Below are 24,762 nucleotides of genomic sequence, written 5' to 3'. Positions count from 1 at the left end.
GAAGACACTGAATCGGGTACATTCTTCAGGGGTTGCATATTAGTTATTTAAATACAAATACCCAGCCGGGCACGGTGGCTCACACCTGTAATCCCAGCATTTTGGGAGGTTGGGGGGGGGGGGTAATCACCTGAGGTCAGGAGTTCAAGACCAACCTGGCCAAAATGGCAAAACCTGTCTCTACTAAAAATACAAAAATTAGCCCGGCATGGTGGCAGGCAGTAGTAATCCCAGCTACTCAGGAGGCTGAGGCAAGAGAATCCCTTGAACACAGGAGGTGGAGGTTGCAGTGAGCCCACACCACTGAACTCCAGCCTAGCCGACAGAGCAAGACTCCATCTCAAAAAATACATACATACATACATACAAATATCCATGGAAAAGTTGATATATTGAGACCTTCTATCAGCCATTCCCACTATAGTGTAATTCAGCTGTTTCTCTGACAGTAATTTTTATTTAAGAAGAAATAATTTTGGAGAAACAGACATAGTAGGAGATAACAGATCATGCTCTTTCCACCAGAAGAAACACAAATACCTTAAAAAACAGGAAGAGGCTAGAGAGATCAGGGGTACTAAGACCAATTTTCCATGTATTGTATTTTACAATTTTTGCTAAAGGCGTGTCCTACTTCCTTAAGGCTGCATAAAAATAGCCCAGGAGCTAAGGAAAATTTACTCAGAGGACAATGCATGTTTTTCTTGCTTTCTTACCCTGTTTCACCCAAGTTTCCAGTTTCACCTGCCATTGGGTTATGCTGATTACTCCAGCACAGATGACTTGTTCCTCTTCCAAACCCCATGAAAGGAACTTATAAAATTTCTCTATATTGTACCTTTTAAATAACACTTCCCAACGGGATAATTATACTTCCGGGCTATCTTATGTTCTTTAAATTATGTATTTAATTTCCTAGTAATTAATAAGAGCCTTGAAGGCTTTGTCTCACAACTCCTACCTAGTTCATATTTTTACATTTATTTATTTATTTACTTATTTATTTTTGAGACGGAGTCTCACTCTGTTGCCCAGACTGGAGTGAAGTGGCACCATCTCAGTTCGCCGCAACCTCCACCTCTTGGGTTCAAGCAATTCTGCCTCAGCCTACCAAGTAGCTGGGACTACAGACACGCACCCGCACTCCCGGCTAATTCTGGGATTTTTAGTAGAGATGGGGTTTCACTATGTTGGCCAGGCTGGTCTCGAACTCCTGACCTCGTGATCCACCCGCCTCGGCATCCCAAAGTGCTGGGATTACAGGCGTGAGCCATCGCGCCCGGCCTAGTTCATATTTTTAAAGTTTGTATAGATTTATAGACCCTTTAAAACATAACCTGATTATGTGTCTTGCCTTGGCAATATGGGCAGGCATTCCAGACGCCCAAAGGGATTATTAGTTCATGTTCGCACGCCTGCCCAGCAACAAAACTGAGAGCCCCCACCACCCACGTAAAGTCGCCATTCCTCCTTTTATTCATTTATTTAGCACTTAATAGTTGCCAGGCAGGAAGGTGAAAATACATTTAAAAAGGAATGGAGGTAGCCTTCTTGTCCTGGAGGTGCAGGAAGGTGCACTTCAGTGTGCTAAGTAGAGGGTACATAGGCTATTTGTTTTTCTTCCAGCTCAGGGATTTATAATGAGGAAGTGCTACAAAAAGTCGTGGTGCGAAAATGACGGACGCTACGAATGGAAAAAAAAATCTAAAATGAATCCGGTCGTAAGCAAACACGCTTCACCTGCACTCACTAACTACTGCAGATTTCCGAGGCCTGGGATCCCCAAGAATACACTGAGTTTGACAAACTTTTCAACTCCAACTTTAAATTAAAAAGACAGTAAAAGAACCAAATCCATAGCACACAGCAATCAGCTAAAGTTCCTAGGGCCCTGCAACCCAGAGTCGAATAATTTTGTATTAATTTCCCAATATCAAGCTAAATCTAACGACAGGAAAAGCAACAACTTGTTTGGCTGTTTTAAAACTCTGCACAGCACTTAGGAAGAAGCACCTCAGCGCAGGGAACAGCTAGCTCAGCACCGCGTGACACCACGCTCCCGCAGGCCCAAAGACGCCAGGTCCCGCGAGAGTTGAGGGACGCCTCGGCGCACCCCCGAGAGAGCGGGCGTGGCCGCCAGGCGGGCGGGGCGCCTGGGATTAATTGTTCCGCGATAGCTGGCTGCCGGGACTTTTCTCGCGCTAGTGCTCTCGGCGCTCAGCTATGGCGCGGAAGTCGAAATTGCCTCTGCTTCTCGTACCGCTTCTGCTCTGCCAGGCCCTAGTGCGCTGCTCCAACCCTCTGCCCCTGGTCCTCAACACTTGGCCTTTTAAGAATGCAACCGAAGCAGGTGCGGGTTGGCGGCCTGGGTGGGTGGCTGCGCCGCGAGAGCTTGCGGGTGGGGAGGACCGCCCGCCCCGCTGCAGTCACCGGGCCCGGCGGACTGACGAGCGCCGGGCTGGGCCGGGCCTCGCGGTCCCGCCCTCTAGCTCTTCCTGAATCTCCAGCGCCGCTCAGTCTCTTCCAAGTGGCCTTTACTGCATCCTCCCTACATACAACTGCTGCATTTTAGGTCCTCCCTTCTGCAGCGCAATAATATTTCCACCCTGCTGCTGACCATAGTTATGGCCTTTATGCTTTACTCAAGAAGCACGGACGCTTTTTTGCCTGACAGTCTTTTCGCGATCTATCTACGTCTCCACCTCTCATTTCTAATCCCTCACCTCTTCGCAGTTTTGTAGACGACTAATAGTTTCCCAGCCATAGCGAACTCTTTTGCCATTTACTTTTTTTGCCATGTGTTGTCATGCTTTACTTGCCACCTAGAATTCGAGATTCCAACCTTTGCTTTACGTTAACACTATCTGCGGAGCTTCTCAGAAATCATCCTGGCAGCGCCCACCTCCTGTGATTGTGATCTAACTGCTGGAACCAGGGCAACTGTGTTTTTTTTAAAAAAAGCTCCCTTGGTGATTTCGATTTGCAGACAGGGTTGAGAACCACTAAGCTAAGGCATCACCTCTTCCCGGAAGAGCTGTCTGACCTAACTGCCCTCGTGCTTGTGCCCGGAATGAGTTCGGTTCCTGTCCTCTGCGTCTTGTTAATAGCCCTTACGTACCATTATCCTGGCATGTTCCTCTGTACTATGCTTGTTTCTTTTATTTGCTTAATGACCAGAAGAGTCATTTTTCAGACCCCTCCTCCTCCATCTGAGGTTGCTAACATATTAACTTTCTGGGGCAGAATTGACTCCAGAATGTGGTGGAGCTAAATTTCCGTATTATAGGCAGTGCATACGAGTCAGAGAAAATTAAGAAACAGGCTGTGAGAAAGATATTCCCAGCGATAATGAGACAGAAAGTGCAGCAGTCTGGGCGGGGACAGTTCTGTGTAAGCTGCCTGTATTGAAAGAGGGAATTTGCGTAAATACACTTTCAAGCTTCTAGGTGCTGTAATGATGCTTAAAGTGTCTACCAACAAGAGCACCTGCCCTTCAAGGAATTCTGTTGTTACCAGGAAAGAAATTGTCCATCGAAGAGCCTTCCCCACATCCCCACATGTATGGGATCCTGACTCTGCTACTTACCAACTGTGTGACCTTCAACTAACTGCCTGGCCTCTGGCTCTGTTTCCTTTTCTTTAAAATGAGGGTCGTGATTGTACAGTACCTACCACAGAAGCTGTTATGAAGACGCAATGAACTAATCCATATGAAGTCCACGTTGTAATTGTTTGCTGTTCAGTATTATTAAGACTTGCTGGGATAGGTGTTACCTCAAGACATATATTAATTATGCATATTTTAATCTAATGATGCAGAAGAAATGTGTGAAGAAGGCTGTGGTTTAGTGGATTTTTTATTTAACTGCCTTTTAGTTTTGATGGTACCTTTTAAAATAAAGGAGGGGATACTGATTTTGTTTCTTACACACAGAGGAAATAGATATTAGTAAGTGGAAAAAAAAAAAAACTTCACTTTGCACCAATAGCCAGTTTTTGAGTTCTTCTGATAACTAGTTAAATAATTTTGCCTCTTATGACTCTGACTCGTTTGTAGCACTTGATAAACTAATGTGTTAAAAAGTCAGTTTAACTCAGTAAATGCGAAAAAAGTTGTTAAATTGGAATTGGTTTGTTGCATTTGGCTTTGAAATATATATATAAATATCAACAAGCATTATTGGGATTTGATTAACAGCGTGGAGGGCATTAGCATCTGGAGGCTCTGCCCTGGATGCGGTGGAGAGCGGCTGTGCCATGTGTGAGACAGAGCAGTGTGACGGCTCTGTAGGCTTTGGAGGAAGTCCTGATGAACTTGGAGAAACCACATTAGATGCCATGATCATGGAGGGGTAAGAACACCGTTCAGGTCCTGTTTATTATGTTGAGTTACATTTAGAGTTGTGGTCTTCTGAGAGCAAGATGAAAGAATGCATGAGTTTTGTCACAGGTCAAAACCCCTAGCTTAATGACCTTTCTAAACACAGTTTCCCTCTCAACTAAAAAAAAAAAAAAAAAAAATCAGAGTAATAGAAATATCACATGGAGAGATAGGTAGTCTCCTTAGAACCGGGAGAATGCCAAACTGAAAAACTGTGTCTCTGACCTTATAAACAATCGTTTATCTGCTGTCCACAAATCCTGTGGTTTGCCTGACCTGAAGCCTTCAGGCCCCTTTCAAAAGCCATATTTAAAATTAGCTTGGAGAAACTGAGAATTTTAGTGCTGTTGTGGTATAGGCAAGTTGATTTTCTATTTTTTCCCTAATTTTGTCCGATTGTGGGAATCTATATGAACTTCATGGATGTGTTGTCACTTCTGTGTTAAGATGGTGGAGTTTAACTGCAAAACACTATTGATTGGAGAAAAGCAATGTTTTTAATGTATGAACCTCTGAAAACTTCTTATTTCTTAACTGCATTCCATTTTCTTGCAGCACTACTATGGATGTAGGAGCAGTAGGAGATCTTAGACGAATTAAAAATGCTATTGGTGTGGCACGGAAAGTACTGGAACATACAACACACACACTTTTAGTAGGAGAGTCAGGTATTGTTTTAACTACACTGAAATTTTTTCTAGTCTTTTGACTATAGTTTTCACTGAAAAATAGTACAAAATCACGGATAAAAGCAGACCTAAGTTCAAATTCCAGCTGTTTTACTTAACATCTATTTAATTGGGTAAGTAACTTCTAAATCTCTTTACTTCTTCATCTCTAAGAAGAAGGGAATGGAAGTTTTGCTACGATGGTGTCTGTTATTTGAACACCTTCCAAGTTACAGACCAAAAACCGTACAGTGACCTGTAGTCAAAATTTATTGTTAATGATCTATTATATAACAACTCCAGTAGTCTTCCCTCAATTTTGTAGCATCTACAGAATTAGAAACTACCTGACAAGTCAAAGGATCTGCTACCCATTCATTGGAATTCAGTTGTTCCTTTGGTGTCTCAAAGTTTTTTTTTATATGCAGGCATTGCAGTCTAGTTTCAGTGCAATTCTAAGACTCAGTATTGGTGAGAAGTGTGTCTTTTCTTTTGTGAAGTGGAAGGAGGAAAATTGTGGAGGAGGCGAGGTGGGAAGAGAACTCTTTTTTTTTTTTTTTTTTTTTGAGACGGAGTTTCGCTCTTGTCACCCAGGCTGGAGTGCAATGGCACGGTCTCGGCTCCCTGAAACCTCCCCTTCCTGGGTTCAAGTGATTCTCTTACCTCAGCCTCCCAAGTAGCTGGGATTACAAGCACGCACCACCACGCCCAGCTAATTTTTGTATTTTTAGTAGAGACGGGGTTTCACCATGTTGGCCAGGATGGTCTCAATCTCTTGACTTGGTGATCCACCCGCCTCCGCTTCCCAAAGTGCTGGGATGACAGGCATGAGCCGCTGCACCCGGCCAGGATGAGAACTCTTGTAATGCATACCCCAACGGCTTTAAGTAGATCAGTTTTAGGAAGGACATAAGGAAATCGAAGGTGTAAAAATTGAGTCTCTTAAAACTGTTCATGTATGAATACTTCTTCGAAAGTCTTTGTGTAGCTCTCTTAAGATGCTGCTGACCCAGAATGCCTCTAGTACATATATTTTTGTTGAAAAGACAATACTCGAATAATTTACACTTGCCTTTTTTCCAATCTCCAGCCACCAAATTTGCCGAAAGTATGGGGTTTGTCAATGAAGATTTATCTACCAGTGCTTCTCAAGCTCTTCATTCAGATTGGCTTGCTCGGAATTGCCAGCCAAATTATTGGAGGGTATGCACACGTATTTAATTTTAAAAAATAAGTTAATTGAAGATATTAAATGACATCCTTTCTGCTCACTGTTGCCTGCCTGTTGTCTGGGGTGCTGGTTAGCATCCTGGCTGTACATTAGAACCAGTGGTTTTAGTTTAGTTGACTCTGTAGTTGTGGATATTCCTGAAACACCTCTAGCTGCATCAGATGCATATCCAGCGTGGAGAGCTACTGGTCTCTCACAATAGTTTTCAAACTGAAGTTTCTGTCATGTGGAGGTGGCTGCCTCAATCAGGGCTGCTGCTTGCATTTCCTTGTAACTTAAGTCTAAAAAATCAGTTTGGAAACTACGAGTCTAAAATATTTCTTAGATTTTATCTATGTGCAGTATATCCAATATCTTGTTCTTGACTTGAGAACGTATAATATTACATGTCTAGTGTGTTACCAGTGGAATGATTTGTCTTTAATGGGACTTTTAGCATAAATCAGTTTGCCTTTGCCATACAGAGTCCTTGTATGGGATATCTTAGTCTCTCATCTATTTCTTCCCTAAGTCCTAATTACTTTTGAGTAGCCATCAAGTCAGAAGTCCCTTGGGTTAGCACTTGAAAGAGGCTAATCATAAAACGAAGTTAGGGGAGGCACTTAGTGCACTGATGTGTAAGACATGAGGAATAGGAATAGGTTTCTTGTTTTAATATCAGTCTACATACACAACCTAAATTTATGAGTTTGCGTTATATACTCGAGCCTTTAAGATTTATAAAGATATCTTAAAGCACAACTTAGAATATATTCACATAAACCTAGCTTTGAAAAAACAATAAAAGCTTTTAAAACATATTTTGCTTTAAATCTCAGAATTCTTTGCCAAGGAACAAATTTCTGAAATTTAGAGGTCCAGTGTGTATCTAATTTGTTTAAGGATTAATGTCTAATTTTAAAACACTTTATATCTACTACCGTGTTGAGAATTTTAGGCATATAAAGAGACAAATTAGGGACCTGTGTCATGCAATATAGATACCTCACCTATATTATTTAATTCTTAGACTAGAATGGATATTCAGTAAAATTATTTACCTTATTTGTTTTTATATGAGACTTAGTGATTTCTTAGCTTTTAATTCTTATCTTTAAGTTACCACATGTCTTTTCTTGATTCGTTGCTAGTGTTTAGTGATTGTACATAATTTCTTGGCAATTTCTAAAAATACCCTTTGTAAGAAGTAAAACTTAAATCTTGTTTACAGAATGTTGTACCAGATCCCTCAAAATACTGTGGACCCTACAAACCACTTGGTATCTTAAAGCAGGATATTCCTATCCATAAAGAAACAGAAGATAATCGTGGTCATGACACTATTGGTAATTTGCCTTTTGTGCAGTTTTTATGGATAAAGTTTAGTTAATTATCTTCCTGTAGCTCTTCCCTATTCTTCTACTGGCAGTTGATTTTGATTGTTTTAACTGCCAATTAAGTGTGTCTCTCTATAGATTGATCAATCTTGTCTTAGAAACTGTATAAAATTTGGTAAATTATTTATACAAGACAACTAAAACCCAGTGACTATTCACTTGTGGATTTTTAAATCTTTATTTGATATTTCATTTTTTGGCAGTGTTATGTTGTTGTAGTTTAGTGACCTTAAATAACTTTTTCCAAGTTATAATGTTAAAAATTTACATTAGTTTTTGTCTTAGTTTGTTTTTCGCTGCTATAACAGACTACCACAGACTGGGTAATTTATAAACAAAAGTTGATTTGGCTCACAGTTCTGGAGCCTGAGAAGTTCAAGAACAGGGTGCTGGCATCTGGCAAGGGCCATCCCAAGGTGGCAGTCAAGAGAATGAGACAGGAAATCGGGTAGAACTCATCCTTCATATCAGGAACTCACTCCCTGCAATTATGGCATTAAGCCCTTTTAGCCTTAATCGCCTCTTGAAGGCCCCACCTGTTAATGAATAATGTTAATTGCCTGTTACCATGGCAATTAACAAAATACCCAGACTGGGTGGCTTCTAAACAACAGAAATTTATTTCTCACCGTTTTGGAGGCTGGGAAGTTCAAGATCAAGGCACTGGCAGGTTCAGAGTTTGGAGACAGCTTGTTTCCTGGCTCATGGATGGCGTCGTCTTCCTGTGTCCTCACATGGTGGAAGGGACGAGGAAGCTCTCTGGGGCCTCATTTATAAGGGCATGAATTCCATTCATGGGGGTTCTGTCCTCATGACCTAATCAGCTCCCAAAGGCCTCACCTCTTGATACCATCATCTTGTGGAATAGGATGTTGATATGAATTTGGGGAAACACAAACATTCAGACCACAGCAGTTATTACCGCCTGCTCAATTATTTGGTTATATTTGAGGTAAACTTTATACACCTACAGTGGTTTATTTATTTGTTTATTTTTTTAACTTCTAGGCATGGTTGTAATCCATAAGACAGGACGTATCGCTGCTGGTACATCTACAAATGGTATAAAATTCAAAATACATGGGTTAGTGTTTCCAAAAGAACAGAGCTGTCAAATATACATTGAATGCAGAGCAATATATGCTAGGTGCTATGGGGGTTGCAAAGCACAGCCCTAGTCTCACAGCTACGATGAATGAGTGTGAAAGAAAATGCAGTACTGTCTGCTGAGTGCCACAGGAGAGGGAGTCACAGCCAGTGCTGTAGGGTTTAGGGGTGGCAGAGGTGATCGCTTTAAGCTGGGGTAGTTAGGAACACCAGTAAAGTGATGCTTAGAGATGAGCCCTGACTCATGGTAGTTGAGGTTCAGCACTCCTACTGGCTAAGAAGGTTGTGTGCGTGTATGTGTGTATGTATGCGTGTATTCAGAACTCCCACTGACTTGGAAAGAAGGTGCGTGTGTGTGTATGTGTTCAGAACTCCCTACTGGCTTGGAAGGAATGTGTGCATGTGTGTATGTGTGCGTGTGTGTGCGTGCATGCTCAGGGCTCCCACCGGTGTGGGTGTTTGGGGGGGTGTGTGTGTGTTCAGGGCTCCCACTGGCTAGGGAAGAAGGGGTGTGGGTGGGTGGGTGTGTTTTGGGGTAGGGGAAGTGGTATTGGAAGATAAGACTGCAAGGGAAGACTGGAGCCAGATTTAAGGTGTCTTAAGTCAGTTTAAGGCATTCTGGATTTAATTTTGAAATAGAAAAGCATTAAAAATTTCTTACAAGAAAAAAATCTGGTAAAAGTTTGGCACATTACATAGGAAGCAGAAATAGATTGTAGATAAGGGAAACCAATTTTGAACATGTTGCAATAATCTGGAAATTAAATGATAAAGGATGGTAATAATAGAATAGTCACTTTAACTCTATGCCATTCTGGTATATACCTGGCTGATAACAAGTTCTTTTAAAAAATTAATTTTAATGACAATGAAAATTGTGTGTATTTGTGGTGTACAACATGATATTTTGATGTATGCGTATGTTGTAGAATGGCTAAATCAAGCTATTTAACTTCTTATCTCACATACTAATTTTATTATGGCGAGAACACTTAAAATCTACTTAGCAGTTTTCGGCCGTGCAGGGTGGCTCATGCCTGTAATCCCAGCTATTTGGGAGGCCAAAGCAGGTGGATCACGTGAGGTCAGGAGTTCAAGACCAGCCTGGCCAACATGGTGACACCCCATCTCTACTAAAAAAAAAAAAAAAAAAAAAATTAGCTGAGTTTGGTGGTTCGTGTCTGTAATCCCAGCTACTCAGGAGACTGAGGCAGGGAGAATCGCTTGAACCCAGGAGGCAGAGGTTGCAGTGAGCCAAGATCATGCCATTGTACTCCTGCTGGATGACAAAGCAAGACTTCATCTCAAAAAAAATAAAATAAAATAAAAATCTGCGTAGCAGTTTTCAGATGTGCACTCTATTGTTATTAACCTTAGCATGATCCGCAGTAGGCCTCTGGAACCTTCCCTCCTGCCTAACTGGAATTGCGTGTCCTTGACCCACATCTCGCCAGGTCCACCTCCCTCAGCCTCCAGTAACCACCATTTTAGTCGCTGTTTCTATGAGTTCAGCTGTTTTACACTCCACATCTGATAACAAATTCTTACATAATTAATGTAGGTTTGTGAAAACCTTAGTTCAAAAACTAGTGAAAACCTGTTCTTTGTTCTGATGAAGAATTTACTTAAAACGGTATCAGAGGCTAAGTGGAAATATCCCTTATTTGGAACAGCTTGTGACTTAATGTGTTTTACACTCGATTTCCTCCCCTAAATTGTTGATACCCTCTCAAAGCCGTGTAGGAGACTCACCAGTACCTGGAGCTGGAGCCTATGCTGACGATACTGCAGGGGCAGCCGCCGCCACTGGGGATGGCGATATATTGATGCGCTTCCTACCAAGGTATCACTTCTTAGTTTGTGAATTTTAGAGACCTTTGGAGAAGATATTTTTTTCTTTTAAGATAGAAAATAATTTTTGAGGCTGGGTGCAGTGGCTCACACCTGTAATCCCAGCACCTGGGAGATTGAGGCAGGTGGATCACCTGAGTTCAGGAGTTCGAGACCAGCCTGGCCAGCATGGTCTCAAACTCCTGACTGTTTCTACTAAAAATACAAAAAATTTAGCTGGGCATGGTGGTACAAGTCTATAGTCCCAGCTACTCGGGAGGCCGAGGTAGGAGAATCGCTTGAACCTGGGAGATGGAGGTTGCAGTGAACCAAGATCGTGCCACTGCACTCCAGCCTGGGCAATAAGAGTAAGACCCTGTCTCAAGAAAAAAAAAAAAAAAGAAAACATAATTTTTGTGTTGTGTAACCTGAATTTCTGTGCATAAGAGCTGCTTTGAAACTGCATACAAGCTTGTTGCCCATCATTTTGATAATGACAGTCATTCAAGTTAAGTAATCATAGTCCTGTGAAATAAAGTAGTATTTCTCACCCTGCTTCCCAGATGAGAACACTTACAATCTATCTAGATAATTGATGTGAAGCTACTGAGTAACAGGGCTGTGATAGTTGATGGTAAAAGTAGGAAGCACAGTCATTGTGTACAGCTCACCACCCTAGCTAGACGGTGTGCCCATGCACACTACTTTCCCCTTTGATTGTAGCTGTTTTTCTCATTGAAAATCTGTATTCTTTTTGACTTCTGGCCATTACTACTGACAGTTATCCAGCCAAAGTCAAAAATAGTATTCTATATCTGAAATTCATGGGTGGATTAGTTGAAAAGATAGACACTGTATCAAAGTTGACTTGCTTTGTGGATGCTTTAACAGAAGTAACCGACTCCTGTTCATTTATGTGTATTCTGTCACGTGGCAATTTTGGTGGTTTTAATTCCTAACTTTAACCCAATTTGGAGTTAGTATTTATTCTATGACACTGAGGTTTCACCTTTTTTTCAATCAGCTACCAAGCTGTAGAATACATGAGAGGAGGAGAAGATCCAACCATAGCTTGCCAAAAAGTGATTTCAAGAATCCAGAAGTATTTTCCAGAATTCTTTGGGGCTGTTATATGTGCCAATGTGACTGGAAGTTATGGTAAGTTGTGTTTGGATTTTTTATTTGTGTGAACTTCCAAATATTTATCAAACATGCACTTTTTAAATATTGTTGTGTACAATACACTATATTCAACAGAAAAAGAGATTCCTTAAGGTGGGCATTGAGTAAATGTTAATTGATGATCTGTCAAGACCCACAGCGTTAAAAATATACCTAAAAGCCTCTTTTGATTGACTGCTGATAGCTATGACCCAGTCTCTGACTAGTAGTTCTTATCTTTCACATGTGTCTTAAATGAAGTTTAGCTTCAGCTCCAGTACATGTTGACATAGGCTAATCTAGTCAAATGTTTGTACTAATTAAAAATAGACAAGGATAAATTATCTTCCCTATTTCTTTTCTATTCATTATTTAAATGCCTCAGCCATTTAGATCTTCTCGGGGCTCCAAAGAACAAAATGTATTACTAATTAGTAAACCAAAGAGGTTAGCAGAATTATTTTTGCACTGTTTGAGGCTTGTCTTTCGCTTCATTTACTTTCCGTGTGAGCCTATCACAGTTTCAAAGCATTTTAAGATCAGCCACTGCTGATTCTCATTAGTGAATTTTCAGATGGGGAAGATACACAGCTTACTGATCAATATGACTTATTAGGTTGGACTGCTTATTATTGTTCTTTGATCTTTTACTTCCCACAGTTCTCTATTTGAAAAACTTGTTTGAAGAATGCTTTATTCTTTTTTAAGCACTAAGACACAAAAGTCAATAAAAATTATGAAGGGGAAAAGCTTTATGTATCAAATAAGGCAGTTTTATTGATTCCCTCTTAAGAAATAAACCTTATTAGAAAACTCAAAGTTGGATTTAACAGAATGAAAAAAATGATAATTATATAATTGTGGATGAATTTACAGTTGACTAGATTCTTCTATTTAATGACTGAAGAGGACCCTCCCCCAGGTGTTTGAGCATGAGAAGATGAACTTGATTAGACAAAGCATCATGACAAATTACTCTTGATTCTTCCTGTGAGAGTAGGAGAATAGGGAGCAGTGGTGGGGTATGGAGTTATGAATGAATGATGAGAATGTTCTAGTGGCTAGAGAAATAAAATGTGGGGAATGTGCCTGAATAATTTTTCCTAAGAACAACATGTAAGAACAGTTAAATAATAGTAGCAATGACGGCGTGTGTGTAGATCCACAGCAACAACAAAAATCAGCCAGTTTTCTGAAGTTCAAAGAGATATTTTACCAGCTACCTCGTTCCTTTCATGGACTGGTCACTGCTTAGTTCTGAGGAGGAGACACTAGTGTACTTCCTGTGACTTAGACATAAGGTATACAGTAGCCAGTGTCTAGTCAAATAAGCAATACCTGTATTGGTTATAAATATGTACATCCTATAGTTAACCAAACGTCTTTCTCATTTTTGGCCCCAGGTGCTGCTTGTAATAAACTTTCAGCATTTACTCAGTTTAGTTTCATGGTTTATAATTCTGAAAAAAATCAGCCAACTGAGGAAAAAGTGGACTGCATCTAGTCCATCTTTTCTGTCAGCATCTGTATTTAAAGAAGAAAGAAACAAAGGCTGAAAAGGCTGCTCACTATCATCATCTAGTGTTCCTCATGTGTTCTAAAGTCTTTTTGTAAAATAAACACAAAAATAAATTTCTGTTGATGTGGCACTTTCTGTATCTGAAATTTTATCTATTTTTATTTAACCTTTTTTATATTTTCTGAAGATGGATATGTATATGGCTGTGTTTTGTATATATTTAAGTTTTAAGTGACATTTGGATTTCTGATCAGTGTCGCAAAAAATTGCCACTTTGAGATTTATTTCCACAGTGATATATTAAACCCAAAAGGAATCATCATATTTGGATGCTTAAAATAATTAGAGTATACAAGTTTTTCAGACCCAAAGAAAAAAACAGCAGGGTCTCAGCATGATGAGTCCTGATTGAATTTCAGTATGTCACAGTGATGCATCTCTTATCACTGATTATTGGTTTTACTTAATATTCCCTAAAAACTTGAGGAAGGAAGATGATATTAAGAACATGAGATACTCTTTGATTTGTACATATTAGAAAATATGGGCAGTCTTCTGATGAGGAATTGTGTTGATTTTCTTGGCTTTTTTCCTCTTTTGGAGCTCTGTGTGTGAAAGTTCGAAAGCCACAAAAATATGATGTTTTACCTGCTAATATTTAGTATTGATCATTTCTTTTAAAAATGATTTGGGGAACTTGATCTGTACTGTAATTTTACTAATCCCTTATGCAGAGGTGGGTATTGCAGTTAGAAGTAAGTCAAGAAATACGTTGTTTAGCTTGGTTTGTTTTCCTAACTTCTGATTAACTGTCTGTATGGCAACTCTACAGAAGTTGTGTGTACTTTCTCAGCAGCATTTTTCCTTCAAAATCATCTTTTTAATCAACATTCATTAATAAATGTACGTGTACGATATTGTCTTCAAACTTTAGAATTTCAGCTGTTTTTTCTATGCTCATCTTAATGTTTAATGTTCTTTATAATTTAGGGGAGAAAACTATCGTTTTAAGAACAGTGTAGATCACTTGTTCTAATACACCTTGCTAGGTATCAGAATTCTCTGGGGAGCCTCTTTAAAAATGCCCTCTGTGCCACTAAATCAGATTCTTCATAAATGAGAACTTGAAACCTGGAATTAGCAACTGCTAATGGCAGCCCTACAGCTTCACACTCTGAGAGAGGGAATCTTACTGTTCAGGGTTATCTGAGGTATGCTAACCTGCTTAAACCTGGTGCTGGGCCTTGGAAAAAGAAAAAAGAAACCAGATTTAAACTTGCGGTTACTTTAAGATGATACTTGCATTTTGCATATTTGCTTTCCATTAATAAATAAGGCAGTCATTTACAAAATCACCAGGAAAAGGAGAATGAAGTATTCATGGCCTGTCACTTCCCAGCAAATTACGAGTTTAGCTGACAAAAGCAATCCACATGTGTTTCTAAAAGATGTTTTCTTTTTAACTCACATTCTTCCTCAGAGAAATAATTTCCCTATATTGTAAGTAATGGAACTACTTTGGAAATACATTTTTAAAGTTCGAGTTTTGACTGTAATGTTATTTAAATAATACAGATGTGTCTTTCTTTTGAAAAGAAGTGTGTGTCCCTAGTGATGGTATATGCAGAGGGAATGTCTTTCTTTCATGATGTTACAATAACAGTGTTCACTGGAGTTGTGGGAAATACATTAGGAATAGTGAATATTAACACAGTTGGGGAAGAGAATTGTAAGCCAATTAGAAATACATTGAATTTGGAAGTGGTTCACTAAAATGGGAAATGCAAGAAAGTAACTTGGGAAGGGAGCCTTGGAAAATCTGATCATGATTTAACTTTTTTTTTTTTTTTTTGAGGCAGAGTCTCGCTCTGTGGCCCAGGCTGGAGTGCAGTGGCCCAATCTCAGCTCACTGCAAGCTCCGCCTCACGTGTTCACGCCATTATCCTGCGTCAGCCTCCTGAGTAGCTGGGATTACAAGCGCATGCCACCACGCCCAACTAATTTGTGTATTTTTAGTAGAGATGGGGTTTCACCATGTTGGTCAGGCTGGTCTCAAACTCCTGACCTCATGATCTGCCTGCCTTAGCCTCCCAAAGTGCTGGGATTATGGGCGTGAGCCACCGCACCTGACCATGATTTAACTTTTTTTGCCAGACAGTAGTTAGTGGTTTGCCTCACATCTGTCCTGGTTGTATCATTGTATAGATTGCATGGCTATTACATAGCATAAGGTAAGGGATCTAGTTGCAGAATTTTCCCCATTCTGGCAAGTTGTTTTTGTTTTTTTCCTTTGACCTTACAAAAAAATGTTCTCACTTGCCTACTGCTAAGATGAAACTAGATTGTCCTAAGCACATATATGGATTAAGCAACTTTTCTATGTGATTCTGAGAACGAACATATTGTCACTTAGATTTTTAGTGGGCATAAGTTTGAGCATTCTCTTAGCTCAATGTAACAGCCCCACTTAGAAAAAGAAAGTGATTTTGATATTAGCAATATTAAAATTTCTTGATTAATACTCCAGAGGATTCGGATAAACAAGTGCTTCGTATTTTTAGCACAATAGACAAAGAAGAAAATGTTAACCGTGGTATAAAATAAAGATTTTGGTAGTTTCATGCTCTTTATTTGCTTTGATTAATCCGTGGAACTTAAAAAAAATTATTTCACTTATTTAAATGGGCAGAAAAGACTAACGGTAGGTTGATTCTTATTTCTGCTAACCACAGTGTAAACTGGTTGTCACGAATCCTGTTCACCAAACATTTCCAGCTCTGCCTACCTGGCACATGGTAGGATTGTTCTTTTTGGCCTCTCGTGATCTGGTCCAGCCATGGGATGTCCTGGGCATGAGTTCTGAGCATTTTTTTCCAAAGCTAACAACATGATGGTGGTTGTGCTTGAGTGACCGTAATGAGAACCCCATGACAGTGCAGGATGCACATGTAGTGTGAATAAGAAATAAGCCTTTTTATTGTGACACAGCATAAACTACCCTATCCTGACTGATACATAAAGAATGGTTAGGCCAGGCGCAGTGGCTCATGCTTATAATCCCAGCACTTTGGGAGGCCGAGGCAGGAGAATCACTTGAGGCCAGAGGTTCGAGACCAGCCTGGGCAATAACATAATTTTGTAGGAACGGTCTCTACAAAAAATACACAAAATTAGCTGGATGTGGTGGCTCATGCCTGTAGTTTCAGCTAACTGCAGAGGCTGAGGTGGTGAGATTGCTTGAGCCTGGGAGGTTGAGGCTGCAGTGAGCCGAGATCGCGTCACTGCGCTCCAGCCTGGATGACAAAGTGAGACCATCTCAAAAAAAAAAAAAAAAAAAGAAGCTTAAACAGGCTTACATAGTTTAAAGAGTTTTTCTGGAGGTTATTAAACTAGTGACAAATGAAACTTTCTAAAGGACAAAAGGAATTTTTAAAAAAATAGATGCCTAGAAAGATATTATTAGGAAATTAATCAAAAAGTTAAAGGTACTACTTTGTAGGAAGGTTGTGGGTGACTTTATCTTAATAATATTTGTATGTTTTTTAAAAAGAAGCATCCATACCATAAGACTCCAACTGTATGACACCAGACAGGGAAAAACTATGAAGACAGTATAAAGATTAGAGGCTGCCAGCGGTTGTGGGGAGGGAGCAAAGCACAGACTACTTTTAGGGCAGTGAAATTCTTCTCTGTAATACTGCAAATGGTGGATGTCATTTTATCCATTTCTCCAAACCCGTAGCATATACAACACTGAGTGAACCTTGACGTGAACCATGGACTCTGGGCAATAATGATGTGTCAGTGTCAGGTGTACCAGTTGTAACATGTACCACTCTGCTGGGGAAGGTGGATAGTGTGGAAGAAAGACTGTGTATGTGTGACGACAGGGAATATCAGGGAAATCTTTGTACCTTCCTCCCAATTTTGCTGTGAACTTAAAACTACTCTAAAAAATAAAGTCTATTTAAAAGGAGAAAAAGAAGCATATATTATTTTTATGATGGAGGCGGGAAACTCAAGTATTAAAGTTCTTTCATCTGACTATGTCCTATTGTATAAGAGTAGCCAGCATTGATTGAACACCTAACAATAGTAAGCACTTTGATGTATTATCATTTAATCCTACCAAAAGCCAATGAGGAAGGTAATAGCATCCTTGGTTTAGGTAATTTTATACATAGTAGCTGCAATTCCTTCAGGTATGTGTGGCGCTGGCTTTTGTTCAGGACTATCTTTTCAAGAATGTTTCCATAGCAAAAAAAAAAAAATTAAAAACCTTGGAAGATTGAGAGAGCGTTTCCCTCCTGGGCAAGGGGCATGTTTGTTTGCTGTCTAGTACAATAAAAATAATGTCTCCCTTTGAGACAAAGGTTAGGCAGGTTTGCTTGCAACCCTTATAAAAGGCTGGGGTTTCCTAAGCATGAGGTCCCTCAGCTGTGATGCACGCAAACTTACTGTTTGCAGTATCCACCTGAACCTGCCCCTCTGTACCCCCACTGGGACCCTAGTAGGGATCAGAACATCAAAGTCATGTTGCTTACTGTGCTGTGACTAATAATGTCCTTCGTCTCTGACCCACATGTCTCATGTTTTCTGCCTGTTTGCATGAAGCTGTGGCAAGCTAACTTGTTAGCTGGCAAGTAGAGTGAAACCTCTGACCCTTCACAATTCTTGATACTGTCAACAGTGCTTAGTAAAAGAGCCTTATTTTGCTATTACTTGCTTTCCCTTGCAATATGTATTTGAGATTAAAAAAAAAGTTGTAGACTTGCAGGTAAATTGAAGATAAGAGCAAAGACTGCAGTTTTGCAAGTTCAAACTAAAGAATCACTTAACAAAAGCCAAGGACAACCTTCTGAGATTGTTTTACAATGTTCATATAATGAACATTGAATTCGTTGTGATGAAGTTTTCAAAAGAACCATTATTCTAATCGGGAATACCATCTAAAACATCTGAATGTTAACTTCTTTCCTTTGAAGAAAATAATCAGATAGTGACTGACGTAATTCAGATGTAAACAGGCTACGTTTAAAATGATGAATATTCTCATCTTTCAAAATAGAAAATCAGGAGACACTGTCAGTAGGAAATGAAACAAGAAACAAAGGTGTAAATGTTTATAGGAAATCAAGCAAGGATCTCTCTCTCTACAGTGATTTAACTGCAATGGGCAGTGTGAGGAAAATCCTCATCATCTACACTCAATCAAAAAAAGAGTTATAAGTATCACTTCCCTTTTAGAATATGGACGTTATCACCAGGAGAAGTCAATAGTGATTTCCACAGGGAGTGGAGGTGGAGGTATAAGAAGATCACTGATAATTCCATAAGCCTTTCTCTACTAGATTTTTTTAAAAATCATACCTACATATTATTTTCCTAATATATCAAGGCTCATTAAAGCTAACCATAAATGTGAAACTGTAAATGGTTCATAGGATCATAGAACTAGACTAGAATACACCTTTGAGATCAACTACAGAAATCTAACTCCTGTATTTTATAGGTAAGCTGAGACTTAAAAGTGATGCATAACTCAGGAGGCAACATGACTAGTTAGTGTCAAGAACATATCATTTCTCTCTGCCTGTGATCATGCTTATCCTACCAAGGGTGCTACCATTCCAAGGGTGCACACACTACAGTTAATTCTATCCTTCAAGAGTCTGCTGTTTTCATTTCTTTTCTTCAGCAACATCAGTAAAACAAGGTTCTCAAATTCTAAGTCAGATATAATACTCAGATAATCTCCAGTATAGTCACAGAATTCGGCAAAAATGGAGATCATACATAAATTATAACCCCAGGTTTCTATATTCTTAAACAAAATATGTTGTGTTCAACACTCTATGTTCTTACTAACTTACTAGGTTTCCTAACATTTAATTTGTATGCAGAATTATAGATATGGTGAATGAATTAATTGAATTCATAATTCTGATATTCTGAGCCACAAAAGATCAATCCATATTTGGAATGGCAGCTATAGAACTTAAGCCCATTTAATGTAGACTATTACGTATAGAGTAGTTTTTTTAACTTTTTTTTTCTTTTTTTGAGATGGAGTTTTGCTCTTTTTGCCCAGGCTGGAGTGCAATGGCACAATCTAGGCTCACTGCATCCTCCGCCTCCCAGGTTCAAGCGATTCTCCTGCCTCAGCCTCCAAGTAGCTGTGATTACAGGTGAGCGCCAACACGTCTGGCTAATTTTGTATTTTTAGTAGAGAAAGGGTTTCACCATGTTGGCCAGGCTGGTCTCAAACTCCTGACCTCAGGTGATCCGCCCACCTTGACCTCCCAAAGTGCTAGGATTACAGGCGTAAGCTACCACACCTGGTCTAGAGTAATACTTTTAAAACATATATTTTGTAACATTTGCTTGAATTATTTGATATGTTCACATTAAAAGATGACTTGAAGATAAGTTATCAGTTAAAACAAGATGCAAAAACCATGATAACACCTACTCCTTTCTCTGGATTTGGTTCATTTTGTAAATAATTAAGTGGACATACCTCACCCAGGTGTCTCATCTAGCCACATTGGAAAGGAACTACCAGCTGCTATTATTTAATTGGATTAACAGTCCATTGCCAACCAAATAATCCCCTAGTCAGTGGAACATTTTGAAGCCAAGTTACACAAGTCAAGTTGAAATTCTATGGCAGACATACAAAATGGAAGGGAAGGAAGTCTCTGAATAGTTATTATCCAAAATTGATTGAGAATACCTCTCCCTCCAACACCCTAGAGGATCCTAGATATTCTCAGAGGAACCAATCCTAAAATGAAGATTCGAGCAGGGTCGTTTACTGAGATACTAAGCAGTGGTAGAAAAGTTTAGCCTTCTGAACTAGCCTTTCTGAATTAATTACATATCTCATAGTTTGGTTTGGAAACACTGTATGATTCCAGTGAGATGAGGTACCTAGAATAGTCAAATTCATAGAAACAGAAAGTAGATGAGTGGTTATCAGGGGCTGAGGAAAAGAAAGCATGGAGAGTTGTTTAACAGGTACAAAGTTTTAGTTAGGGAAGATGAAAGTGGTTAATGATGGCTAAGATGGTAATTTAGTTCTAATAATGGTTAAGATGGTAAATGTTCTGTTATGTGTATTTTGCTGTCAAAGAGAGAAAGGAAGAAAGAAAGAAGTGGTTGATTTTATAACCATGTCCAAGACTTAACCCTTGATTGGGGCCTCATGGATATCCCTCTCTTTCTCCCATGATGTATTGAGACTGAGCTATCTGTGTAATTTATTATAATATCTCTAGTTTCTGGCAACCCCAGTTGTAAAGATTCATTCACACTCAATCTTATCACTAGTTAGCTATTGGAAGGGTATGTAGACTAGAATAGGGCCTTTATAAGAGTCATTCTCTTAGTCATTTCAGTCTAGTAAATACCTGAATATAAAGTAGTTAATCATTATGCTGATCATGTCTAAAATAGTTTTGGTTTAAAAAGTTGATTCCAGTCAGGCGTGGTGGCTCACGCCTGTAATCCTAGTACTTTGGGAGGCCGAGGTGGGCAGATCACTTGAGGACAAGAGTTCACAACCAGCCTGGCCAACATGGTGAAACCTCGTCTCTACTAAAAATATAAAACATTAGCCAGGTGTGGTGACACACACCTCTACTCCCAACTACTCGGGAGGCTGAGGCACCAGAATCACTTGAACCCAGGAGGTGGAGGTTGCAGTGAGCCAAGAGTGCACCACTGCACTCCAGCTTAAGTGAGAGAGTGAGACAGTATCTCCACAACAACAACAAAAAAGAACAAGAAAAAAAAAAGAAGTTGATTCCAATCATCTGAAAGTGCATAGTTTTTCCACACAACGATATGGGGCAGAGGTCACAATCTGCCAGCTCTCTGGCCAAATATGTATCTCCACATATATTTTGTCTAGCTAGCCCAGCATTTAAAAATATTTGAGATTTTGGCTAGCCACAGTGACTCACGCCTGTAATCCCAGCACTTTGGGAGGCCAAGGTGGGTGGATCACTTGAGGTCAGGAGTTCAAGATCAGCCTGGGCAACATGGTGAAACCCCCTACTAAAAATACAAAAATTTGCCAGGCATGGTGGTGCAAATCTGTAATTCCAGCTACTTGAGAGGCTGCGGCAGGAGAATAGTTTGAACTCGGGAGGCAGAGGTTGCAGTGAGCCAAGATTGTACCACTGCACTCCAGCCCAGGCAAAAGAGCAAAACTCTGTCTCAAAAAAAAAATACATATATATATACACACATATATATATATATTTTTTAGAGAGAGAGAAAGAGAAAGAGTTTTGTTTCAAATATTTAAAAATAACAATTTAAAAAATTATGTGCCCTCTCATCATTCCTTTTCAGCATTGTACTGGAAATCCTAGCCAGTCCAATAAGATAAGACAAGAAAACAGAAGTTATCCAGATTAGGAAGAAATAAATAAAACTGTCTTTGTTTGCAGATAACATGAAGGATTGTCTATCTAGAAAATCTGAAAGAATCAATAAGAAATCTCCTGGAACTAACAAACTGTTATAGCAAGATAGAAGCATTCAAGATTAGTATTCAGAAGTCAGTCAGGCCGGGCGCGGTGGCTCAAGCCTGTAATCCCAGCACTTTGGGAGGCCGAGACGGGTGGATCACGAGGTCAGGAGATCGAGACCATCCTGGCTAACATGGTGAAACCCCGTCTCTACTAAAAAATACAAAAAACTAGCCAGGTGAGTTGGTGGGCGCCTGTAGTCCCAGCTACTCGGGAGGCTGAGGCAGGAGAATGGTGTAAACCCGGGAGGCGGAGCTTGCAGTGAGCTGAGATCCGGCCACTGCACTCCAGCCCGGGCGACAGAGCGAGACTCCATCTCAAAAAAAAAAAAAAAAAGAAGTCAGTCACTTTCCAATATACCATCAATGGACAAATGGAATTTAAAATTAAAAACAAAATAATGCTTACATTATCACCAAAAGCATAAAATAATTACATATAAATCTAATGAAAATATGTACAAGATCTTATGAAGAAGATTATAAAACTCTTTAAAAAAAAAATCAAAGAAAAACTAAATAAATTTAGAGATATCGCATATTCATGGATAGCAAGACTCAATATTGCCAAGATGTCAGGTCTTCCCAACTTGATCTACAGATTCAATACAATTCCATTCAAAATTCTAGCAAGTTATGTCATGTATACTGACAAACTGATTCTAAAATGTATATGAAGAAGTACAAGACCAAGAATAGCTAACACAATATTGAAGGCAATGAATAAAGTTGAAAGTCTGACCCTACCCGACTTCAAGACTTAGGGGAAAAAAACAGTAATTAAGATATTGTGGTATTGTCAACAGAACAGACATATACATCAATAGAACAAAATACATAGACCAGAAATAAACCCACATAAATATAGTCAACTGATCTTTGACAAATGAGCAAAGGCAATACCATCGAGAAAAAAAATAGTCTCTTCAACAAACGGTACTAGACCAAGTAGACATACACATGCAGAAAACTGAATTGAGAAACTAAACTTATACCATTTCCCAAAATTGACTCAAAATAGAGCATATACTTAAACGAAAAATGCAAAACAATAAAACTCCTAGAAAATCTAGAGGGCCTGGGTACGGCAATGAGTTTTAGATACAATACCAAAGGCAAGATACATGAAAAAAATAATTGATACACTGAAATTTAAGACTTCTACTCTGTGAAAGATGCTATCAAGGGAGTGAGAAGACAAGCTACAAGCTGAGAGAAAATATTTGCAAAAGACTTTGCTGATAAAGGATTGTTATCCAAAATATACAAAGAACATTTACAATGCAACAATAAGAAAATGGACAGCAAGACTTTAAAATGGGCAGAAGACTTGAAAAAACACTTCACTAAAGAAGATATACAGATTTACAGATTGCAAGTAAGCATATGAAAATTTGCTGCTCATCATATGTTATTAGGGAAATGCAAATTAAGACGATGAGATACCACTATCTACCTATTAGAACAGCCAATATCAAAACAAAACACTGACAACATCAAATGTTGGGGAGGATGTGCAGCAACAGGAACGCTCATTCATTACTGGTATGGATGCACAGTGGTACCTGAAAATAGAATACAATTTTGCAGCTTCTTACAAAACTAAATATGCTCTTAACCATGTGATCTATACCACATGTGATCTATACCATGTGATCTATACCACATTCCTTGGTATTTACCCAAATGGGTTGAAAACTTGTGTCCACATGAACACCTGTACCTGGATGCTTATAACCATTTTATTCACAATTGCCATAACTTGGAAGCAACCAAGTTGTTTTTTGGTAGTTGAGTGAATAAATACATTGTGGTACAATAAATATGAGCTACTCCATATAATAAATAGATATAAATATTTATTATTTATTTACTGTTAATAGTAAAATATTATTCACTGCTAAAAAGAAAATAGCTTTTGAGCCATGAGAAGACATGCAGAAACCTTAAATGTGTGTTACTAAGTGAAGGAAGCCAGTCTGAAAAGGTCTCCTACTGTATGATTCCAACCGTATGATATTCTGGGAAAGCAAAACTATGGAGATTTTTTTAAAAATCAGTGGTTGCCAGGAGTAGTATGGAGGGAGGGATGAAAAGGCAGAACATGGAGGACTTTTAGGGCAGTCACAGTACATGTCATTATGCATTTGTCAAAACCCATAGGAGGTACGACAGCAAGAATAAATGCTAATGTAAACTATGGACTATGGATGTGGTTCCAGGTTTGTAACAAAGGAACCACTGTGGTGGGGGATATTGATACGGGGGAGAATATGGGGAGGCAGTGGTATATGAGAACTTTATGTTTTGCTTGATTTTGCTGCAAACCCAAAGCTGCTCTAAAAAGACTATTTTTAAATGGTCTATTTAAAATAATCCATATTTCTAACTTCTCTGAAAACCTGGAAGATCAGTCAGCATTAAGGTTGCATTCCACATGGTGGTGACCACCAGAACGTGTGTATGAGCTGCCCTCTTGGGATGGACACAAGCTCTCAGTTTTGTCAGTACCCACAGAGACCACATTATTCCTTTGCATTACTCACCTGACCATGGACATTTGCGTTTGTGGCTCCTGCTGTGGGGGAATCATAATGGTTTCATTTCATTTCTCATTTGTACATCCCATTTTGAGATGTAACACTTCAGTTACAGTAGAAAGAGCACCAACTGGAAGTCAAAACACAGTTTCACAGTGATGATGACTCCAGAATGCCAATAGAAGACAGGGACAGCAATCTCATTGAAATAGGGGCCTAGGGAGTTCTTGTAGCTGAATTCGCACAGCAAGTACATGCACTTTTTTTTTTTTTTTTTTTTTTTTTGAGACAGAGTCTTGCTCTGTCGCCCAGGCTGGAGTGCACTGGTGCAATTTTGGCTCACTGCAAGCTCCGCCTCCAGGATTCACACCATTCTCCTGCCTCAGCCTTTCGAGTAGCTGGGAATACAG

At 39.4% G+C, this 24,762-nt stretch overlaps 1 protein-coding gene across 2 annotated transcripts; it reads left to right on the top strand.

Annotated features, from left to right (window-relative positions):
- The first annotated feature begins 2,095 nt into the window (after positions 1 to 2,095).
- On the top strand, positions 2,096 to 14,192 carry AGA (aspartylglucosaminidase). 2 transcript variants are annotated; one of them, XM_025386610.1, is made up of 9 exons: positions 2,096 to 2,350; positions 4,199 to 4,352; positions 4,937 to 5,049; positions 6,140 to 6,252; positions 7,491 to 7,605; positions 8,665 to 8,718; positions 10,507 to 10,606; positions 11,618 to 11,751; positions 13,158 to 14,192. In XM_025386610.1, the coding sequence occupies exons 1-9, from the start codon at positions 2,224 to 2,226 to the stop codon at positions 13,256 to 13,258; spliced, it is 1,011 nt and encodes a 336-aa protein (XP_025242395.1). In that variant the 5' UTR covers positions 2,096 to 2,223; the 3' UTR covers positions 13,259 to 14,192. The 2 variants fall into 2 exon arrangements, with proteins under 2 accessions (XP_025242395.1, XP_025242394.1); XM_025386609.1 differs by having other exon boundaries at positions 8,665 to 8,740; positions 10,499 to 10,606.
- The last annotated feature ends 10,570 nt before the right edge of the window (positions 14,193 to 24,762 follow it).

Source organism: Theropithecus gelada, chromosome 5 (assembly GCF_003255815.1).
Source record: "Theropithecus gelada isolate Dixy chromosome 5, Tgel_1.0, whole genome shotgun sequence".
NCBI classification, from domain to species: Eukaryota; Metazoa; Chordata; class Mammalia; order Primates; family Cercopithecidae; genus Theropithecus; species Theropithecus gelada.
This window is presented reverse-complemented; position numbering and strand designations above follow the sequence as displayed.

What these genes read in the sequence shown, in the direction of transcription:
- AGA (XM_025386609.1), top strand. Translation starts at nt 2,224, where the DNA reads ATGGCGCGGAAGTCGAAATTGCCTCTGCTTCTCGTACCGCTTCTGCTC. An exon ending in ATAAAATTCAAAATACATGG is followed by an intron (nt 8,741 to 10,498) that starts GTTAGTGTTTCC and finishes ACCCTCTCAAAG; the next exon opens with CCGTGTAGGAGACTCACCAG. An exon ending in TTGATGCGCTTCCTACCAAG is followed by an intron (nt 10,607 to 11,617) that starts GTATCACTTCTT and finishes TTTTTCAATCAG; the next exon opens with CTACCAAGCTGTAGAATACA.